The sequence below is a fragment of the Chanodichthys erythropterus genome, chromosome 17, assembly GCF_024489055.1.
Source record: "Chanodichthys erythropterus isolate Z2021 chromosome 17, ASM2448905v1, whole genome shotgun sequence".
In the NCBI taxonomy this organism is placed as follows: domain Eukaryota; kingdom Metazoa; phylum Chordata; class Actinopteri; order Cypriniformes; family Xenocyprididae; genus Chanodichthys; species Chanodichthys erythropterus.
The window spans coordinates 13,810,736-13,831,099 of NC_090237.1; the positions used below are offsets into that span (position 1 = coordinate 13,810,736).

A 20,364-nucleotide genomic window follows, 5' to 3' on the forward strand; every position below is an offset into this window, starting at 1 on the left:
TAGATAGATAGATAGATAGATAGATAGATAGATAGATAGATAGATAGATAGATAGATAGATAGATAGATAGATAGATAGATAGATAGATAGATAGATAGATAGATAGATAGATAGATAGATAGATAGATAGAGGTACAGTACAGTACAGTACGATTCGGGATGGTAAACCCCTGCCGCATAGCTGCGCGCCAACATTGTGTTTCAACTGAATATTTAAAAAATGGCGCCTCTTGTGTTGCCATTCCCTTTGTAGCACACGCAAGTGATGATTCTCTGTCAACCAATCAACATTCTGCAGTGAGTCTAGCTCCACCCTTTAGGTACCGGACTACTGTGCTAGGTACCCCGATGGAAAGGTCCCAAAAAAGTGGTACAGTTCTGTTCGGTATTTTGGTACCATTCACAACTTCTGACAATCAAAACGGAAATAATTGCGTACTGTACTGTATTATACTGTACCGTACCACTTGGTGGAAACGAGCCAATAGATAGACAGACAGACAGATTTACCTATTACAAAAAGGCGTGTGCTGGCAGTGATGCTTGTTACTACGTTGGTGGCAACACATTCCCACTCTCCATGATCCTCTTTGCTCAGAGACATGAATTGCAAGCTACCACTTGGTAAGATGTTATGTTTGCTTCTGCTGGGTTTCCCGACCTTGACAAAGCACAAAATAAAAAACAGTTTATGATCGTCTATCCATGGCAAGGGGAATATATATTATACTCAGTGTCATGGTACCTTTCTCCATACGATGGTTGGAATCTCAGGGTCTCCAGAAGCAGCACAGGGGATGACCAGCTCTCTCCCCGCCTCCTGGCGGTACTCCCCCCCGGGCCTCACGTTGAAGTAAGGGGGGTCCTAGGGTCACATGATGACATTCAACATACAAACCTTCAAGGAAAAAGTGATTCCTCCCGATAGGACCCATTTAATTAAGACGCACTGACTCACTTTTAGCACCAGAGTGGCTGGAGGGGACTGTCCCATGGTACCTAGGACATTGTAAGGCACACAGGTGTAGGTGCCAAGGGAGTCTTCAGTGACCTCTGCCACTCGAATGCTTCCGTCTGCCATTTGGCTCCATCCAGGATACTGTGAGAGGAGTAGAGGAGAGCAGTCAGTGATATCAAAAGTCTTGACATTTCAGACATCAGAAGTCCACCCATTACAGACCTTCTCGATTCTGAGTGGGTAGCCATCTTTCTCCCATCGGACTGACATAACTGGAGGGTTGGCATCCACTGGGCAGCGAATAATTCCCGGCAACTTTCTTGGGACGTATATGACAGGTGGCATATTCACAACACGGGCAGGGTCTGCAGAGAGGATACGGTCCAAACAGGAATAAGGGACATGGGTAAACATGTTAGTTATGGTACAGCAGATTAGAAAACATTTTTGAAAAATTGAAAGTCAAAATGAAACTGTCACAGTCATGTTCTTGTTATTTTCTATGGTTTCTGATTAGTTAATCTTCATCCAACTGTTCCTGTTTAGTTCCCTCATTTACTATGTGTATTTATACTCCCTGTTCTGTTCAGTCCTTTGTCGGTTATTGTTTCGTGTATTTGATTTGTTCTTGTAAAGTCTATTTTGATGTGTTATCCAGTGTTTATCTTTTTCATTCCTCGACTAAGTGTTACAGAATTCACAAATCAATTTACTTCCGTAATGAGAAAAATAAAATAGGTGAGGCTTGAAATTCCCCTGGATTGTGAAAAGTGGGTCTTGTCTCTATATAAATGTGTGTCACATTGCAAGTTGGATTTAAAATTTGAAATATTTTATGTTACAACAATACCGGTTAATAACAACCATCACAATATGGTTCATTCAACTTATAGATATAAAAATCTGCATCAACGCATCTCTCGAATCTTCACTGCAAAATCACTGTTCCTGTGTAGCCTGTGTAAGTGATGTGTCGTAACAGAACGTGTAAGTGTTATTTAAAGCCCTTCCTGTGAAGTTCTCTCACCTGCAGCAGCCCTGGGGTGTCGCTGACTGATGTAGCACAACCCCAGCGGCACAGAGGAGCGGGCTGCTAATGAGACAGTCAGCCACTGCTCTGCATATGACACAATATAATGTGCTTTTCCACCACTAATCTTTTCTCTCTTCAAACTGCCGTGCTATATTTCCCCTCAGTTAATTCATTAAGGCCCCCTTGTCACCCCTGACCTCTTTTCTGCTGTGGAGATATGGGTCATGGTGATATACTGTTCTGGGTGGTAAATTGAGAGAAAAAAAGCAGTCTTTTGAATTTTTTACACTTTTCCCCTGAAAATTAACATTCAAGACAATACACATTTTCTCTACACATTACATTTTCTTCCCATTGTGACAATCAATATTGATATTTTCAGACACCCAGAATCTACAACACAGGGTTGCTGACTGCTGACTTGTATTTAATAATATAATATAGGAATAATTGATGACGGGCTGTTGAATTATTATAAAATAACGCACACCCGAGGTGGTAATGCGGCCAAGACGTGAAGCGGAGGTTAGGTGTATTGTAGATGCCAAATTGGCCATGGGAGTGTGTGTGAGTGTGTCCCAGTACTCTCATATCTGGGTTGCGTCAGGAAAGGCATCCGGTGTAAAACCTGTGCCAAATCCAATGTGTGTGAAGCAGACCCTGCAAATGAGCGGGACTAATGCTAGGAAATTATAATTAGCATATTTTGAAGAAAAAAAAAAAAAGCCTCACAATCTCACTACTAAATACCTATAAGTATTGAGGTTTTCCGCCATTTTTCTCACTGACACACCCCAACATGTAAAGATTGGGGCTCAAAGGAAATCCCAGACTTCCCACTGGTATTTACTACATTGTGCGTTCAACTCATAAATACGATCTTTCCGACATGACTTGAACACACGTCCTGACACATGCTTTATATTGGCTATGTTACAGTGGCTTCTAATGTGCCTCATCCAATCAGATTTCAGAGTTGGAACTATTTGTTTTTTAATAACGAAGTGTGACTAATTTGCAGAGCTCGAGCTAACATACCCATGTTGTTATGATCAGATGATTTTCTTATGCTTCCTATGAAAAAAAAAAGCTTGCTGTTCTCTCATTTTTGTTGTGTTTATTTTGTTACTGAGAGGAAAGTGCGCATCACATATTTACATATTCATCTAAACGTTGCTCTCAGCAGTGTGGGCGGCGTCAGATGTTGGAGTATAATGCTGCTCATGTATTACGAACTTCGTTTTACCCCCAAAACAAAGAACGAAAAAGAACGTAAGTATATCGGGGCCTTTATCCGCCACTTCCTGCAGCACCTCAAGAGTCCTGGTGCAGATGGAAACACACTCTCAAAACCTCCAGAGAGAGGCACCAACTAGAACATCTCCGATGCCTGGCAGCCACCACGCCATCTCAAAGGGTGTAAATAGCTCTCTCCCTTTACGTGACAGACACCAATTACGGTACATAAAACACCTCAAAGGCATGCAAGACGTAGGCCAAGATTTCAAACACAGGCCTGGTGCTGCAGGCTGTTTAAGAGGTTGGAGGTGAAACTCACATTGCACGGTCAGGTAAGCTGAAGCAGAGGGGGATATGCCCAGGCTGTTACTAGGGCTGCAGGTATATTTCCCAGCATCCTCTGGCTTCACTCTGTAGATAATGAGGGTTCCATCAATAAAGATGCGCACACGGAGCTTCAGATCACTGAAGGGAAGAGAAGAGAGATGATCTGTTTGAAAAATATTATTAAATGCATTTGTACACAGAGAAGAACTGAGGCTGACATGATCCCATTATTATGGAAGCCTGTTTCTGCCTTAGAGTACATAATACAGAAGGTGATTGTGAGAAAGTTTAAAATAAACGTTATACTTTTCGTGAAAAATACAAGCCACAATTGTTAGATAAAATAAAAGTTACAAGAATTAAAGCTGCAATTGTGAGATTTATGAATTATGATAAAAAAGCTGCAATCTCACAAATGTATGAAGTTCCCATAATTTCAACTACATTATGTAATTGCAACTTTTTATTTCTTACAAATGTGTCTGTTTCTCATAAATGCAATTTTATATCTCATAATTGTGATTTTCACATAATTGTGCTTTTTTATCTCAAAATTGTGACTTTCTCATAACTGTGACTTTATATCTCACAATTTAAAGTCACAATTAAGAGACATTACTTTAAGGCAGAAACAGCATTTCATCCATTATAACATTATAACTGATGGCAACTAACTGGCATTCAGCTGAATTTTAGCTTCTTAACCTAAACTAGCTTTGGTTGAAGTTAACTTTATATTACATTTTTTCTTTAACAAAGATTTTCTCCACACACAAAGTACTGCTTCGGACCCCTGTTAAAGACCCTTGCTTTATAGATGTGCATGCCTTCAGAATGTTAGGCATGTTACTCCTTGAGGTTGATTTTACAAATATCAGTGTCCACAGGTTTTTAAACAGAGTGGTATGATGAATATTCCCATGAACATCCGTCCGCTCCTCACAAAATTCTGGCCTGTTTCCACATAGAGGAACAGACTACAGCCCTGCGGAGAGAGGGTCAATACGGCCACGCTTGGGGGAGTCAGAACAGCTCCTGGCCCGGCTTCAGATGATCAGCATGTTTTTTTAGGCATGTGATGACACAAGCACAGTGTCACAAGATGTTCCCATCCCGGCATAAAAACCTGCTGTGTGCGCCTCCGCGTCACTGCGCTAGAATTTGCCTTAATGCAGCTGTAGAGGGCTTGAGATTCAGGGATTCTGAGTCTAAAAATATATGTGGCTCTAATCTAAAACCTTAAGAATGTGGCAGACACACACACACAACACTTTCTGTATTCAAGACTCTGAGGCTTGGCACAGAAGTGAACTCGATCATAACTTTACTTCTTGAAGTAGACATTGTCTTCCTCCCAGAACCAAGTGTAGGTCAGGTTGCCAGGATACGCCTCTGCTTGGCACGTAAATTGGGCATTCTGGGATATGTTAACAGTGATGTTCTCAGGTGGTGACACAATGTATGGAGGACCTGGTGGAGGCAAACAGTGACAGGGGTTATAGACAGACCATCAGAGAAAAAACAAAACCATTTATTGGTTATGCCAAAACCATTTTCAATTTTTTAGACTAATGTGAGCTGAAAGTAAAGTTGCAATTCTGAGTGGGAAAGGGTGCAATTATGCAAAAGAAAATTGAGATATAGGTAAAGTTACACATGTGAGCTATAAAATTACAATTATGATAAACACAATTTCAGTCTCAGTTGCAGTATTAGAAATAGACATTTATAAGATACAATTATGACAATCAAACAGAAGACTTAAAAAATAGGATGTTAAAGGCATAACCAAGTAAAAGACAAGTCAAGCCATGAAACAAAACCCAAAACTGTTACACTAGAACATTATTTTATTCTTATTTACACTCTTTATAACACTTCTTTAAAATGCTGGGTTAAAAACAACCCAAGTTGGGTTGAAAATGGACAAAACTCAGCAACTGGGTTGTTTTACCCAGTGGATTGGGTTAAATGTTTGGCCAACCTGCTGGGTAGTTATATTTAACTCAACTACTGTTTAAAATAAACCCAAAATATGTTGGAAATTAACATTCATTATGTTTAATAAATAAACATTTATAAGTTTACTGAATAATAATGAAACAAAAATGTATTAAATTGCTTATTAATAAATGTTCACCTTTTGATTATTATTGTTGCCTCTAGTAATTATGTGTCTGATTTTTAATTTCCAACCTATTTTGGGCTCATTTTAAGCAGCCATATAGTAGTTTTTAAACAATAGTTGCACTTTGGGCAAACATTTAACCCAACCGCTGGGTTTGTCCATTTGCAACCCAACTTGGGTTCACTGTAAACCCTAATGCTCAAAATACTTAATTGGTTTGAGTAGGACAAACTTAAATTGAACAAATTAGTTCAATTAAATTAACTGCTATGAGTATTTAGAACTTTCTTTTTCTTTTGTGTTCACAGCACTAACATATTTCAAGTAAACTGAACTGTTTCATTGTCTTGAGTTGTATGAACTCATTTCTTTTAATTTAGACTAACTTAAGTTTAACTGAAACTGGGCTGGGATTTCTATTTCCCAGCATTCTTTGCCAATGGCACTCGAATGGAAGAGTAAATGCTAAAATTAAGCGTTATATAATGTTTTTTTGTGCAAGATTAATGGTAAGGGAGATTTAGTAGTGATTAATGTTTTGTTATGGTAATTTAGAAGAGTTTCCGTTAAAGTGGGTCTTTGGAGTTACCATCCTGATGACAAGTAGCGCATGTGGCTTGGTATGAGAGCAGACAAGTTATATGTTTTAAGTTGCTTTACTCATTCAGTAAGTACTTTTGTTAACCATGCTATTGTTAACATGTTAGCAAATTAACAAGTTGGCATTTTTTTCGTATTTTCTTAGGGTTTACAGTGAAGTAAATGACTCATTTGATTTGCAAGAACTAAAAATAAAAAAGTTAATTAACTAAATATTTTATGTTAATTGCAAAGGGACATTGCAAACATGAATGAGTACTACACACTCAAAACTTGATAGTTCTGCTTACTTAAAATTGGGATGCAATTGATTACCTCAAATTTTTTGAGTTAGCCCAACTTATTCAGGTTTACAGTGTTGTTTTTAACCCAGCATTTTACTAGTGTAGAATTATATTCCTTATTCACGAAGATACTGAAGTTGTCTAAATAAGAGTAAACTCACAGCTAACATGCTATTTAAGAGCACATCCAAACCAAAACTAGCCTTCTTACTTTTCCGTAGCGTATTTTCTCCAAACACATTCCGTGTTTCTTCATATACACCAAGAGACCGGAATTATTGTCTTTGTTAATCGACTGCATGCCACAGATGTGGTATTCCTTCCAATTATCCTAATTCTCCTCTGTGTTTATCTTTGTATATAAACCTGTCTAATAAAGACAGCAAGGATACTACTGTCAGACCTTCCTACAGAGAATATTACCCTTCCCACATGAGGTTGTCACTGAAATTGCCAATAGACTCTTAATTAGACGTGTGGGTAGGCAGGAATACTGTCGTGACACTCGGACCGCTGTGAGATTTGTGGGTGCTCTGCAGAAAGATACAGCATGAACATTACTTTTAGCACAAACAAACCTATGACTAGCTGTGAAATATCTTCTAATTTTAATGTGTAGACTATGCTCAGCTTCCTGGATGTTTCCTTAATGTGCAGTAAATGACACTGCATCTAAGGGGATTATTGACAGTAGCGCAGCTTTGCTTATTAATAAAATTGCGAAAGGCATCACTTGAAAGCATCTAAAAATATCCCCGGTGTTGCTCATGCTCGTGTTATTGAAGCAGGTTTTAACTAAAGTGCCTCTCCAGAGGCTTCATGAGAATATTGCTTTTTGTAAAAACAATATTGCTAGTTTACTAAACAAAACAGCCCATGGCCAAGGCAATTTTGGCTCGGCACAGTTCATATGCGTCTCCATCTGACTCACTGGTGCTCAGATGAGAGCAGACGATTCTCTTCTAAATCACTCCAACTAAAGCTCTAAATTCCAGGTAGGGCAGACGATATCGATATATATCTCTCAAATATGTCACATGATCAGATATTATATTTTGTTTCGATGTCTATGTACTTTCTTAGGGGTGCATTTCCCATACAACAATGTAACTCGCTGATTAACCACCATATGATGCATTGTTGGAGAAACTAGCCAACAAGTCATGACTGTTTCCCGAAACTAATTTAATACATAAAAAAATGCCTTACAATGACAATTACAACACTCAAGGAAATAAATGAAATTATTCTTTTTCTGATTATTCTTATTACAACATCTCACAGTAACAGATCACAAAATAAGTCTAATGTTTAATGCCCTTTAAAGGTGCCCTCGCTTGAAAAAATGAATTTATCTTGGCATAGTTAAATAACAAGAGTTCAGTACATGGAAATGACATACAGTGAGTCTCAAACTCCATTGTTTCCTCCTTCTTATATAAATCTCATTTGTTTAAAAGACCTCCGAACAACAGGCAAATCTCAACATAACACCGACTGTTACGTAACAGTCGAGGTGTACGCCCCCAATATTTGCATATGCCAGCCCATGTTCCCAACATTATGAAAGGCATTACACAAGGCAGTATTAACGTCTGGAGCAGCACAGCTGAATCCTCAGACTAGGTAAGCAAGCAAGAACAATAGAGAAAAATGGCAGATGGAGCAATAATAACTGACATGATCCATGATATCATATTTTTAGTGATATTTTGTAAACTGTCTTTCTAAATGTTTCGTTAGCATGTTGCTAATGAACTGTTAAATGTGGTTAAAGTTACCATCGTTTCTTACTGTATTCACGGAGACAAGAGCCGTCGCTATTTTCATTTTTAAACACTTGCAGTCTGTATAATTCATAATTCAGGGTTATATTAGCTGTGTGAACTTTGTTTAGGCACTGTTTAAGGCAAGCGCGAGCTCCGTGGGCGGAGAGCACGAGAATTAAAGGGGCAGCAGCATAAATCGGCTCATATTTAATGATGCCCCAAAATAGGCAGTTAAAAAAAATAATAAAAAAAAATCTATGGGGTATTTTGAGCTGAAACTTCACAGACACATTCAGGGGACACCTTAAACTTATATTACATCTTGTAAAAAAACGTTCGATGGGACCTTTAAGAAACTTAATGTCCAAACAAAAAAATAAAAAGTTATTTATTTAATATGTTTAGCACAATATTATTAAAAGCTGGTTAAAAATCATGATATCAATCATGATTATTTTATTTATTGACAGCCCTATTTTAAATATTAACAAAAAACAAAACAAAAAAAAAAACTAAATATTAAGATTTATAGATCTCATTACTTTAATAATAGGCAGAAAAAACATGTCAACGTAATGCAAAGAATATATTCTATAGGTTTTTTTATTTTTATTTTTTGCCTTTAATACTGTGACCAAAGCCAATTATTTTGGAAACAACATACTGTCTTTATAATTCCAAGCTAAATATTTTTCTCACACAGCATAAATGGGTCTTATACACTGCCAGGCCAAAGAAGAAAAAAAAAGTTGCTGTTTGGATTTTAAATAGGCAAATTCTTAAGAGTCTATGATTGGATCATTATTGCAGTGATGAAAGAATGGCTGGGAGGGAGCATAAGGAATCATTTTCGCACATGAATTAGCACCTCTGAGTCCAGAGTAACATTTATTTCCATTAAGAGGTGAATCAATTTTTGGTCAAGATCTTGTATTGACAATGCAAGAGGTGAGCACTCTGTAAAGTCTACTCCAGCAAGACTTTCAGTGAATTTAAGGTCTGGACTCAGAGGAGCCAATTCATGTGTGAAAATGATTCTTCATGCTCCCTCCCAACATCTTTCACAATTTGAGCATGATGAATCTTGACATTGTTATCTTGGAATATGGCCATGATATGTCTTTCTAAAAGTTTGTTTGTTTAAGAAATAAAAAACTACAAACTCGAATAAGGTTTAGAGGAACTGTTGCCAAACACATAACATAATAATCACTGAAATAATGATCCAGTCTTAGACTCTTAAGAATTTGCCTATTTAAATCCAAACAGCGATATAATATAATATAATATAATATAATATAATATAATATAATATAATATAATATAATATAATATAATATAATATAATATAATATAATATAATATAATATAATATAATATAATATAATAATGTTCATGTCCTGGTGCTCTGTGATCACACGTGTCCTCTAAATTCTCCATTTCCCAGCGAAGGCTGTGTGTTAGCGTGCTGCTCTGTATTCACAGCCATGCTCCACTGCCATAAATCTGACTGCAGTGAAAGCCACAAAGCCAGTGACAGGCAGCTTGCTCGTGTTTGCTGTCATACTGTACACGGTCGACGGATAATAAACTGAACCACTTCATCATTCTATACTAACGCTAAGACCATATGGGGAGAGACTGTGGTACCAAGACCAGGTGCTGATTCAAAGCGAACAATGATTATTCTGTTTGCATGAAACTCACGCTCACACACTTATCAAACTAATCCCTTCATGTCCATCTTTTTCCAGGAGACATTTGATCCATGGCTTAAATGGACTGGCTTGCCGATGATGGAAATTTTTATCCCATTAATTCTTTATACTGTATATTAATTTGTTTCCAACAGCCAGACCAAAAGGTAAAGAAGCCCACATAAGAAAAAAATCATGCTTTGGTAAATAATAATTGTGAGATAAACTGTAGAAATTATGACAAACTAGGTAATAAATGAGACAAAAAGTCAGAATTATGAGATGCTAAGTCATAATTATAAAGATAAAAAGTCTGAAGATAAAGGTAATTATATAATTGGGAGATAAAAAGTCAAAGTTTTAACAAATGTTGAAATTGAGCTAAAAAGTCATTATTATGACAAAAAGTTTATTTTTTAACTTTGTCAACTTTGTTGTTTTATGTAAATTATTAGTAAATTTGATTCTATACTGATTACTTTGGATATATATCAGGCACAGTACATGGCAAATTTTCTCACATAGTTATGTTACATAATTACATAATTGTGTTTCTACTCCAATTTGTTTTTTGAAATATAAACATTTAAATGTTGTCTGTCATAAAATTTGTCAGATTTATTCAAACATACATTAAATATTGAAGAACAGTAAAATATATAATGAATTTGTAATGTGGTGCTTGGTATATTTAGCAAAATGCTCCTCTTCAGAGTTCATTTAGCTGACTAATGAGTTTGTGGTCAATTAATGGCTTTTCTGAGGTAATTGTAACATGACATGACATTGTTTACAAGATGTTTTATTGACGTCTTTCTGTGGTTGAAACACTGATTGAGTGATTACATGAGACATAAGTTGTACTGTATCTTTCAACATACCTTCTGATGTTCATTAATGTTTATTTTGTGCTGTATCAAGTAGTAAAGCAGTAGAGATGATCCGTTCACGTGAGCTCCGCTTAATCTGAGGCGGCGACAGCGATCTGTCATACCACATTAAAGAGCGCCAAAAGCCATGTTTATTGTTTGATTGTCATAATAAAATGGACAGAATTTTAAATCTAAGAGTTTATTTTATATCAAAAGTAACAGGACAAAGCTTATTACGATTTATTGGATGTGAGGCGCGCTACAAAGTTCTGTTCATTCATCAATTGTGTAGATTAAACGATCGATTCTACGGATTTAAGAATCAATACCAGTTCATAAAAATGAGAATAGATTCAATGGAGAAATCAATATTTTTTAGTCATATGGTTTACCAAAACATAATTTGGAAGTTGAAATAATAAAAAGTTGAAAAAATAAAATAATAATAATTCACCCTAAAGTTGCTCTCATAGCTTAGAAGACTTCTTCACTGTGTTTTATTAACTCAGTCTCAGATGTTTCTCCCAAAGAAGAACTAAAAAATAGAAAGAAATGAGACTTTACAGTTAACGTATAGAGCTATTAAATGAATGCTGACCACATAGCTCAGAAAATCTGGGCAGAAATGTCAGAAATGTTTGCATGGATAATGAAATTTCAGATTTTTAATTATATACTTTTGTATCTGGTGGACACAGAGCACAGTTTGAGACAATGTTGATCTTCTCTGAAGAGGAGACAGAGGGTCTTTTTCTCCTTTTATTCTCATTACATTCTAGATACCTGTTTACATGGTATTCAGATGCGTTTTGGTCGACGCATTGTTGTTTTTGTTCTGACAGCCGCAAGACCATGGCAAATGCAGTGAGTGCATGTTAGAAATCAGGAATGGTCAAAGAACATAGCGCTTCATACGTTTTTCATCTTCAAAACAAAGTTGGGTCTTCAGCCAACGTCTTGCTAGCACGGAGTAGGCAGAGAGAAGGCGGTCTTTTGCGGCTGTTCAAACAGTCAAAAGTGGATCAGCTCAAAACATTTAGACCCGGTTTACACCTGTATTTAGCGTCATCCACTTGTTATCCAATCAACCAAAATGCATCTTAATACCAGGTGTGAACAGGGCCTAGGAAAAATACTTGAGATATTAAAGAGATCTCCACTTTCCTTTCTTATTGACCACCAGCTAGACGAGCACACGCCCGGCACAAACAGCTGATCTTTCCAATAAGGAAGTAAGGAATATCAGAGGTTATGATAGAGATATATAAGATCCTCATGTGAACTACAGGCGAATAAATAAACAAGCCACTCTGAAGGTGAGGGAGCTTGTATACAAGGCACGAGTGGTAACCGTAAACCTACAGTATATCAACTCCATCACTCTGAGCAGGGCTGTAAACAGCTTCTACTGGAAGGCTCCATTAGGAGCTGAGTGACAGGAAGTGATCTATGCAGATGGAGCGGACTAAACGTATTGACTGCGGCAGATGTGCTTAGAGTGACGAGACGTAAAGGCCAGACTTTGACAACACTGATGTGTCCATACGCGAATTCACTGAAAGAGACTAATTAACCAGGGAGCACCGAGGGATTTGCATCTTTGCAGCTAGTATTGACGGGACGGGATGACCACAGTTGCAAATAAAAGGGCAAACATTAACCGTGAAGGACGTTTGCTGGATTTTCCTGACTACCAGTACCGGAAATTTCCTTTTTGTGTATTAGATGTGCCTGTTTATTGTATATGTATCTAATTGCTGGAGAAGGAAAATCAATGGATGTGTGTTGCAAGAGCTCACCTTGCACTAGCAGGCGGGTTGTGTGTAGCACCTCCCCCTGGTCACTGTGGGCACGGCAGCTATAGGCCCCCCGGTCCTCCCGCGTAATGGCCTGCACTGTCAGACTGCCGTCACTCACCTACAGAAAGAGTACAAGCACAAAACATGGGTCAGAAACACAAAATGTTTAAAATAGTTAAAAGTCTGGTAATTAGTTGATTTTGCATGTCTCTATACCAGGAGTTTTCAAACTGTGGTCCAAGGACCCCCATGGGGACACAAGGGGCCAGTAGGGCATCCACAAAAAATTTGAGCAAAAGACATTTTATTAGGCTGTCAAAGTAAACACATTAAGATATTAATGAAATATGTTCAATGCACTATTCATTCAATTATCACTTTTGAATGCACATTTGAATTCATACACTTTCAATATTCTACTTTATTAAGGCAGCAAGTGATTTATGAAAGTGTTTTCAATCAACTTTTAAAAAGTATAGCTATAAAATTGTTCGTAACACTTTGCAATAAGGTTTCACTGGTTAACATTAGTTAGCTACTATAATTAACATGATCTAAAAATGAACAATACTTCTACTGCATTTATTAATCTTAATGTTAATTTCAACATTTACTACAGTCCGGCATCAGTCCTACAGTTATTAAAATCAAGAGTTGTATTTGTTAACATTAGTTAATGCACTGTGAACTAACATGAACAAACAATTCAATTCAATTCACATTTATTTGTATAGCGCTTTTCACGATACATATCGTTTCAAAGCAGATTTACAGAGAATGCATGTCAACATTACAATTTAAAGAATGCAGTTAGCTAATAATGTAATAATTTAGGTAATTAATTTACAATCACTGTTAGCAGTTTAACTGAAGGTAGAAGCAATGAGCTCCTGGAAAAATTAATTATATATTAACAATAATTAGGATATATAGAACAACGAACAACTGTATTTTTATTAACTAACATTAAAAAAAGATACTGTAACAAATATATTGCTCTCTGATGGTTCATGCTAATTAATACATTAACTAATGTTAACAAATTGGACCTATTTTAAAGTGTTACCAAATTGTTAAAATCACATTTATAAAATAGTTTAAAAATAATTAAATAATATAATAAGTAAAATAAATACTATAAATAAAATAAAATAATAAATACTAAAATAATTGATCTGAAAATAAATACTATTTTCAGATCAAATATATATTGAATAAACATTTTTTAAACATTTAACAATTAACATTTTGTGCTTTCTAAAGATATTTTTTAACAATAAAAAAAAATCTAATAAACATGACATTTATTATGCATTTATTTCGGCATATATTTATTTATTTATACTAAAAAGTGTTAAATCTTAAGTGTGTAAAATAGTTTCAACTGATATTTTAATTGAATTTTAAATTTAAATTAAAACCTGACTATTTAAACCTAACTGGAGGCCTTATTGTAGATGTTGCACTTTCAAAATCATATTTCAAACAACATTGAAATGTAAAATTTGTTTGTTCGCTTTGTAACAAACCAATCAAAATATATCAGTTTTCACATCTGAGCCTGAAAGTGCAGTTGCCTCTTCCCGAACAGCACACGGGTGACGTGAATTATTGCGTAGGTTCCTGACAGGGCGTTTTAGAAGAGGAGTGGGTCGAGTCTTATTCCCTGCACGTCAATTGCTTTAGCTAGAGGAGACTGGCCTTATTGTTCCTCCCACACAATATCCCAAGGTGTGTCAAGTCCTGCTGGACGGTTGACACAATCCTCCCGGCCTGTTCCATCACCATCCTGTCGCTGACAGACACATCACACTGATGACCCAGACGAGAGGAGGTAATAAACTCTCTCAAACACAGAGAGATGTGTGCAGAGAGATCTAATTTAAACACACACTGCTGTGGAGGAGGGCAGGGTGAGAAACAAGCTCTGTGCATCGAGACGAGACATCTGTGCCTCTTTCTCTTTAGTGTGTGTATTCCTTCATCACATTCTTCCATTTCTCTAACTTCTAGCCATGGAAGCCGGGAAAAGAATGGAGGACCACCGGCCTCCTCACCACTGTTCTTAAAGGTGAGGTCACGACACACTTCTTTTGAGTAAATGTCTGGGACTGTGGCTGGTTAGCAGTGGGAATGGCTTTTAAAAGTAAGAGCCAAGAAGCTGAAGCAGAGTGCTTTGTCCTCACAGAAGAAATAATTAAATATAGATTTGATACAATCTAATTGCAGCCGAAACAAGATTAATCACAGCATATGGGGCAATTTACTAAATGTGACGTGGAATTGCTTGGGCTGCTGCCAGCATTTACATTCACTGACATAAAAGTCAAGTGGGATTGTTTGCGAGGAGGTTTCGGGATTAAGCATACAGCTCTTTTCTCAGAGCTAACGTCACTTTTCAGAGCTTTTTGTAGGTCCAAATACTGTTGTTTTATCATGTTGGACAACATATCTTATGTTTTATAGTTTGATTTTGATTTAATAACACTTGACATTTTTTTTAGCTATTCTAATAATTATTTTTTCATTCAAATAAAAATTACATTAAAAAAAGTAGCTATATTAAAAGTGGTGCTATATTAAAATAAATGCCACTTTGTTTGATATTTTGTTTTATGATGCAAAGAAGAATTTATAATAATTTTATTAAAACAATAATTGTAATAATAATATTAAATATAAATATAAATTCATTACATATAATTTTATTATGATATGAATATGTATGTTATATAATGCAAAATACACAATAATCATTTCAATTAGTTTAATATTAATAAAAAATTATCAATGAATCATTTTTTGTTTTGTGTGAATGTTTTGCTACTATAATAAATGCCACTCAATTTGATCATTTGTTTTATATTTTAAAGACATGCTAATTAATAATAATTTTAATAACATTTTAAGTAAAATAATAATAAATTATTATATGTAACAAAATGTTATGTTGAATCAGAATTTGTTTGAAAAGTTAGCTTATTAAAATAACATGGATTATATACTTTATCATGTCTTTAGCAGTATTAATTATTTAAAATGTTATTTGTTATATTACATGCATTATATATATATATATATATATATATATATATATATATATATATAATGCATATAAGTTCACGCCTCACCCACCAAACAGCTTATAAGACATCATAAACGTGACCTTTTGGGAATACGCTCCAATGCCGTGAAGCGAAGCCACGGGGTTGGAGAGTAACCTTGCTAAGAGCGGTCATGAAAGAAAAACAGCAGCCAGCCATCACTTCCTGTTCATCAGTCGGCAGTGAGTAAGAGTGGCAGGCAGAATACGGCAAATGGCATTCAAACACACCTCGTGTAAATGCTAGCTGTGACCAAAACCACGCTGGGAAATGCAGAACAAGACGAACGCAGCTAACAAAGGCGGTGCAGGTGGCTATAGTCTGGAACAGATGAAAGTGAACATTCAGATGTAAGACAGAAGCGGCTACACTGTCTCTCTTGTCTTTTATTTGTCTGTTTCCTCAGGGATATCTCCTCTGATGTGCTGAGAGGCAATGCCTACTGGAGCCAGACTGACTGCCTGTTCTGTCAAATCCTGCGCCGCCTCCTCCCTCGCAGCCTCCATACAGTGTAAGTTGGAAACACGCTTGTCAGTTTTTCTCCGTTCCCACTGCAGGCGTGTGCTCTTCAACTGTCAGACCCTCGACGTGGGCCCCGACTAACAGAGCGTTTTCTTACAAATAGCTTGTGATGATTCACGCTTCCATTTCCAAAAAAAATTAGACAGTACAATTCACTGCAGATCAAATTCATGGCTAGACTAAATTCATACTGGCTATATTTGGAGACAAAAGTACATTGTCAATTTTCTACTTTATCAAGACAGCAGCTAACCAAAATGAAATGCTACATCATCTGAAACTGTTCACATACAATTAGTTTTGTTTTATCATATAATATAATATAATATAATATAATATAATATAATATAATATAATATAATATAATATAATATAATATAATATAATATAATATAATATAATATAATATAATATAATATAATATAATATAATGATTTAGCACAAATTTATATAAACATTAACAATATAATATTTCTGTCATAATTTCTTCAAGTTAAACCAAACTTTTATTTTGATGTTTTAGTTTCAGTGTGTATTTGACGGTAGTTTTTCTCAAATGAAATGGTGAAAAGTTTGTGAAGTGTCTCTCAAATCTGCTCTGGAGATGATGTTCATGTGGTTATGTCCTCATATATTGAGACAGCAGACGCTGAAAACACAGTGAGCATCACATGTGTGTGAGTTTGTGTATCGGACAAAACCATGGCATTCAATCACACAGAAACGCACAGTAATCACTTATTAGCAACATGCACTGACTGAGATTAATCCATATTGAGTAAAAATGTCCAGAGCTTATCATCATTAGTGACTTAAATTTTATTACAACCTCTATATGATATTGTTTATCGCCCAGCCCTAGTTTGAATGCCAAATCTAGTTAAGGATACTTAGACATTTAGAAAACAAGCCAAAAAAAGATTAAGAGAAAATTCTGATTTAAAAAAAAACCACACAGTTACCGTGTATTTCCTGTTGCTGGTCAGCTGATCCCCCTCTCTCAGCCAGGTGACCACCGGCTTGGGGTTTCCAGAGGCAGTGCAGGTCAGAGTAATGCTGCCACCCTCCCTCGCCTCCACGTACTGCGGTGGCGTGTCCGTGAACGTAGGGGGCGCTGGGAGAGAAACAAAGAAAGGACAAGTTGAGTTTAGATTCTTTTTATATTTGATATAATATCACAACCTCAGGACCCAATAGTAAATGTGTAAGGCTCTCTGTTGAGTTCTGCAGCCACAGAGAACATACAGTTACAATACTCAGGTTGCTATGCATCTGCTAAGGTGTTCTTAATTATGGAAAGTGCGTAGCTATTTAGCTGTGTTGATGGTGGTGGAGCTGGTGTGGAGTTAGAGTTAGTACTGGCTGTGGATAAAGTCCTTGTTGTTGGTGATTTTAATATCCATGTAGATAATGATAAAGATGCATTGGGATTGGCATTTAAAGACATTCTAAACTCTACTGGAGTTAAACAACACGTGTCGGGACCCACTCATTGTCGTAAACATACTTTAGATCTAATATTGTCACATGGAATCGATATTGATGCTGTTGAAATTCTGCAGCAGAGTTACGACATCTCAGATCATTATATAGTCGTGTATACTACATTTAGCCAAGGCTGTAAAACCACCAATCTGCCATAAATAAAACTAAAGATTGCTTTATAAGTAATCTTCCTGATCAGTTACCAGACAGCTTAGAAGACCTCGATGTTGCAACAGAAACTATTGACTATGTCTTTTCCAGCAGAAAAGACTCAGTCGCTTAAAGAAGATTAAGGAAACTAATCCAATGCCATGGTACAACAAGCACACTCAGGCCCTTAAGGGAGCTGCCAGAAAAATGGAGTGCAGCTGGAAGAAAACAAAACTAGAAGTTTTTCGCATTTCATGGAGAGAGAGGATGATTGAGTACAGAAAGGCCTTAAAAACTGTTAGATTTGCTTAGATTTCTGCTTATTTCTCAAATCTTTTATTTTCTTCTAAACAACCCGTGGCTAAATTAACGAGAAATAGAGCTTCAACTTCTGATGTTTCCAAACAGCACAGAAGTAATGACTTAATGAACTTCTTTACTTGCAAGATTGACAATATTAGAGAGAAAATTATAACCATGCAACAGTCTACTACAGTATCACGTCAGTGCGTTGTAGTGTCCCTGTGGAAAAATTCCATTAATTCGTTGCTTTAGGACAGGAAGAATTGTATAAACTTGTTAAATCATCAAAATCAACAACATGTATGTTAGACCCTATACCGACTAAGCTATTGAAAGAGATGCTTCCAGAGGTCATAGATCCTCTTCTTAATATTGTTAATTCATCTTTATCACTAGAATACGTACCAAAAACTTAAGCTGGCTATTATTAAACCTCTTACTAAAAAACCACAACTTGATCCTAGAGAACTAGTCAATTGCAGGCCGACCTCAAATCTATCTTTTCTGTCAAAAATACTAGAAAAGGCAGTATCATCGCAACTACGTTCCTTCTTGGAAAGAAATGGTATCTGTGAGAATTTCCAGTCAGGATTTAGACTGTACCATAGTACTGAAACTGCTCTCATTAGAGTTACAAATGATTTGGTCTTATCATCAGATCGTGGTTGTATCTCTCTATTAGTGTTAATAGATCTCAGTGCTGCTTTTGACAGTATCAACCACAATATTCTTATGAACAGACTTGAAAATATATTGCCATTAGTGGAACTGCAATGGCATGGTTCAAATCATACTGAACGTTATCAGTTTGTAGTAGTAGTAGTAAATGAAGAGATGTCATATCAATCACAAGTTCAATATGGAGTACTGCAAGGCTCAGTACTAGGACCATTGCTTTTCACTCTGTACATGCTACCCTTGATAGTAGTGTCCATTGAATGGGCACTTCAGTATCTCACTGGAAGTAGGAGGTCATTCTGAGATTTTTTGCCAACTGTTTTTCGAATACTATATATTCGGACATACTTTTCTGTTGGTTTACTGTTTTTCACATGCTATAGGTAAGTATTCGATTTCGGATGCAGCATCTATCTTTTTGTGAGCAGGGGGTTTAACTAAGTATGGAACATATTATTAACACATTATTATTATCCAATCACAGAACATCTCACTGAGCTCATATCGGAGTGTTGAAAATAGGGCTGCACAATTTATCTCACAATACAAAAAAAAAACATTGAAATCACGCTTAAAAGCGATTCTTAGTGCAATTATGAAATCGCAAAGGCTGCGATTATTTTTTTATGCGCAGCTTGTCAATGAAGTATGGCTCCAAATGCTAATCCATCTGAAAGCACTGCGAGTTTGAGTCGCTTATAATGCACATTCGAAAAAGCAACACGTGTCAGACATCTTTCCAGACATCTGAAGCATTTATTAACATCTTGTCCAACAAAAGACAACATTTAATAACATGTTTTTACTCCAAACTCACTTCATATTGACAGTTGAGAATCCTTCTATGAGATGATGTGGCTTCTTACACAGAATAAGGCAACTGTGTTTTTATTAGTCATGTTTAACCAATCAAAGCATTTTAATCTTCGGTTTATTCAGCTACAGTGATAGTATGATGCCCATAGGGATATCCTGGAATGACGCATGTTATCTGCTTCTATAGCAGAGTTTCTGCGCAAAAGCGCCCTCTGGCTTTCAGATGAAGTAGCATTCACTACTTTGCCAAATCGGGTGCGATAAAATTTGTGATAAATCGCGATATATCTTGCAGCTCTAGTTGAAAACATGATGGAGAAGTTTTAAATGTAACGGGATTCCCAGAGTTGTATGACCCATCAAAAATCTCATACAGAGATTTCACGAGTTCACACCTACAAATAATCTGATTTCTGAAACTAGGCATATTTATATCGGCCTCCTCTTGTTCTGATTGAATAGGTAATTTGAATGTGTTTCTTCCAAACTTTGTTAATAAAACATGATATAAATAAAAAAAAATCCAGAGCATGAGTAGGTTTGGCATGTAAAAATACAAATACATGCAAAATGTCAGTTAACTATGTGTGACATGAAAA

General features: G+C 36.2%; 1 protein-coding gene across 1 annotated transcript in view; it reads right to left on the bottom strand.

Moving 5' to 3' along the window:
* Positions 1 to 20,364, bottom strand: part of igsf9ba (immunoglobulin superfamily, member 9Ba) — a 78,798-nt gene that overhangs the window by 11,327 nt on the left and 47,107 nt on the right. The window contains exons 4-11 of the mRNA XM_067365445.1: positions 17,296 to 17,447; positions 12,708 to 12,825; positions 4,887 to 5,028; positions 3,551 to 3,696; positions 1,182 to 1,324; positions 960 to 1,100; positions 747 to 866; positions 512 to 662 (exon numbers count right to left, since the gene is read on the bottom strand). Of these exons, the coding sequence (XP_067221546.1) occupies positions 512 to 662; positions 747 to 866; positions 960 to 1,100; positions 1,182 to 1,324; positions 3,551 to 3,696; positions 4,887 to 5,028; positions 12,708 to 12,825; positions 17,296 to 17,447 (1,113 nt within the window). The remainder of the gene's footprint in view (positions 1 to 511; positions 663 to 746; positions 867 to 959; positions 1,101 to 1,181; positions 1,325 to 3,550; positions 3,697 to 4,886; positions 5,029 to 12,707; positions 12,826 to 17,295; positions 17,448 to 20,364) is intronic.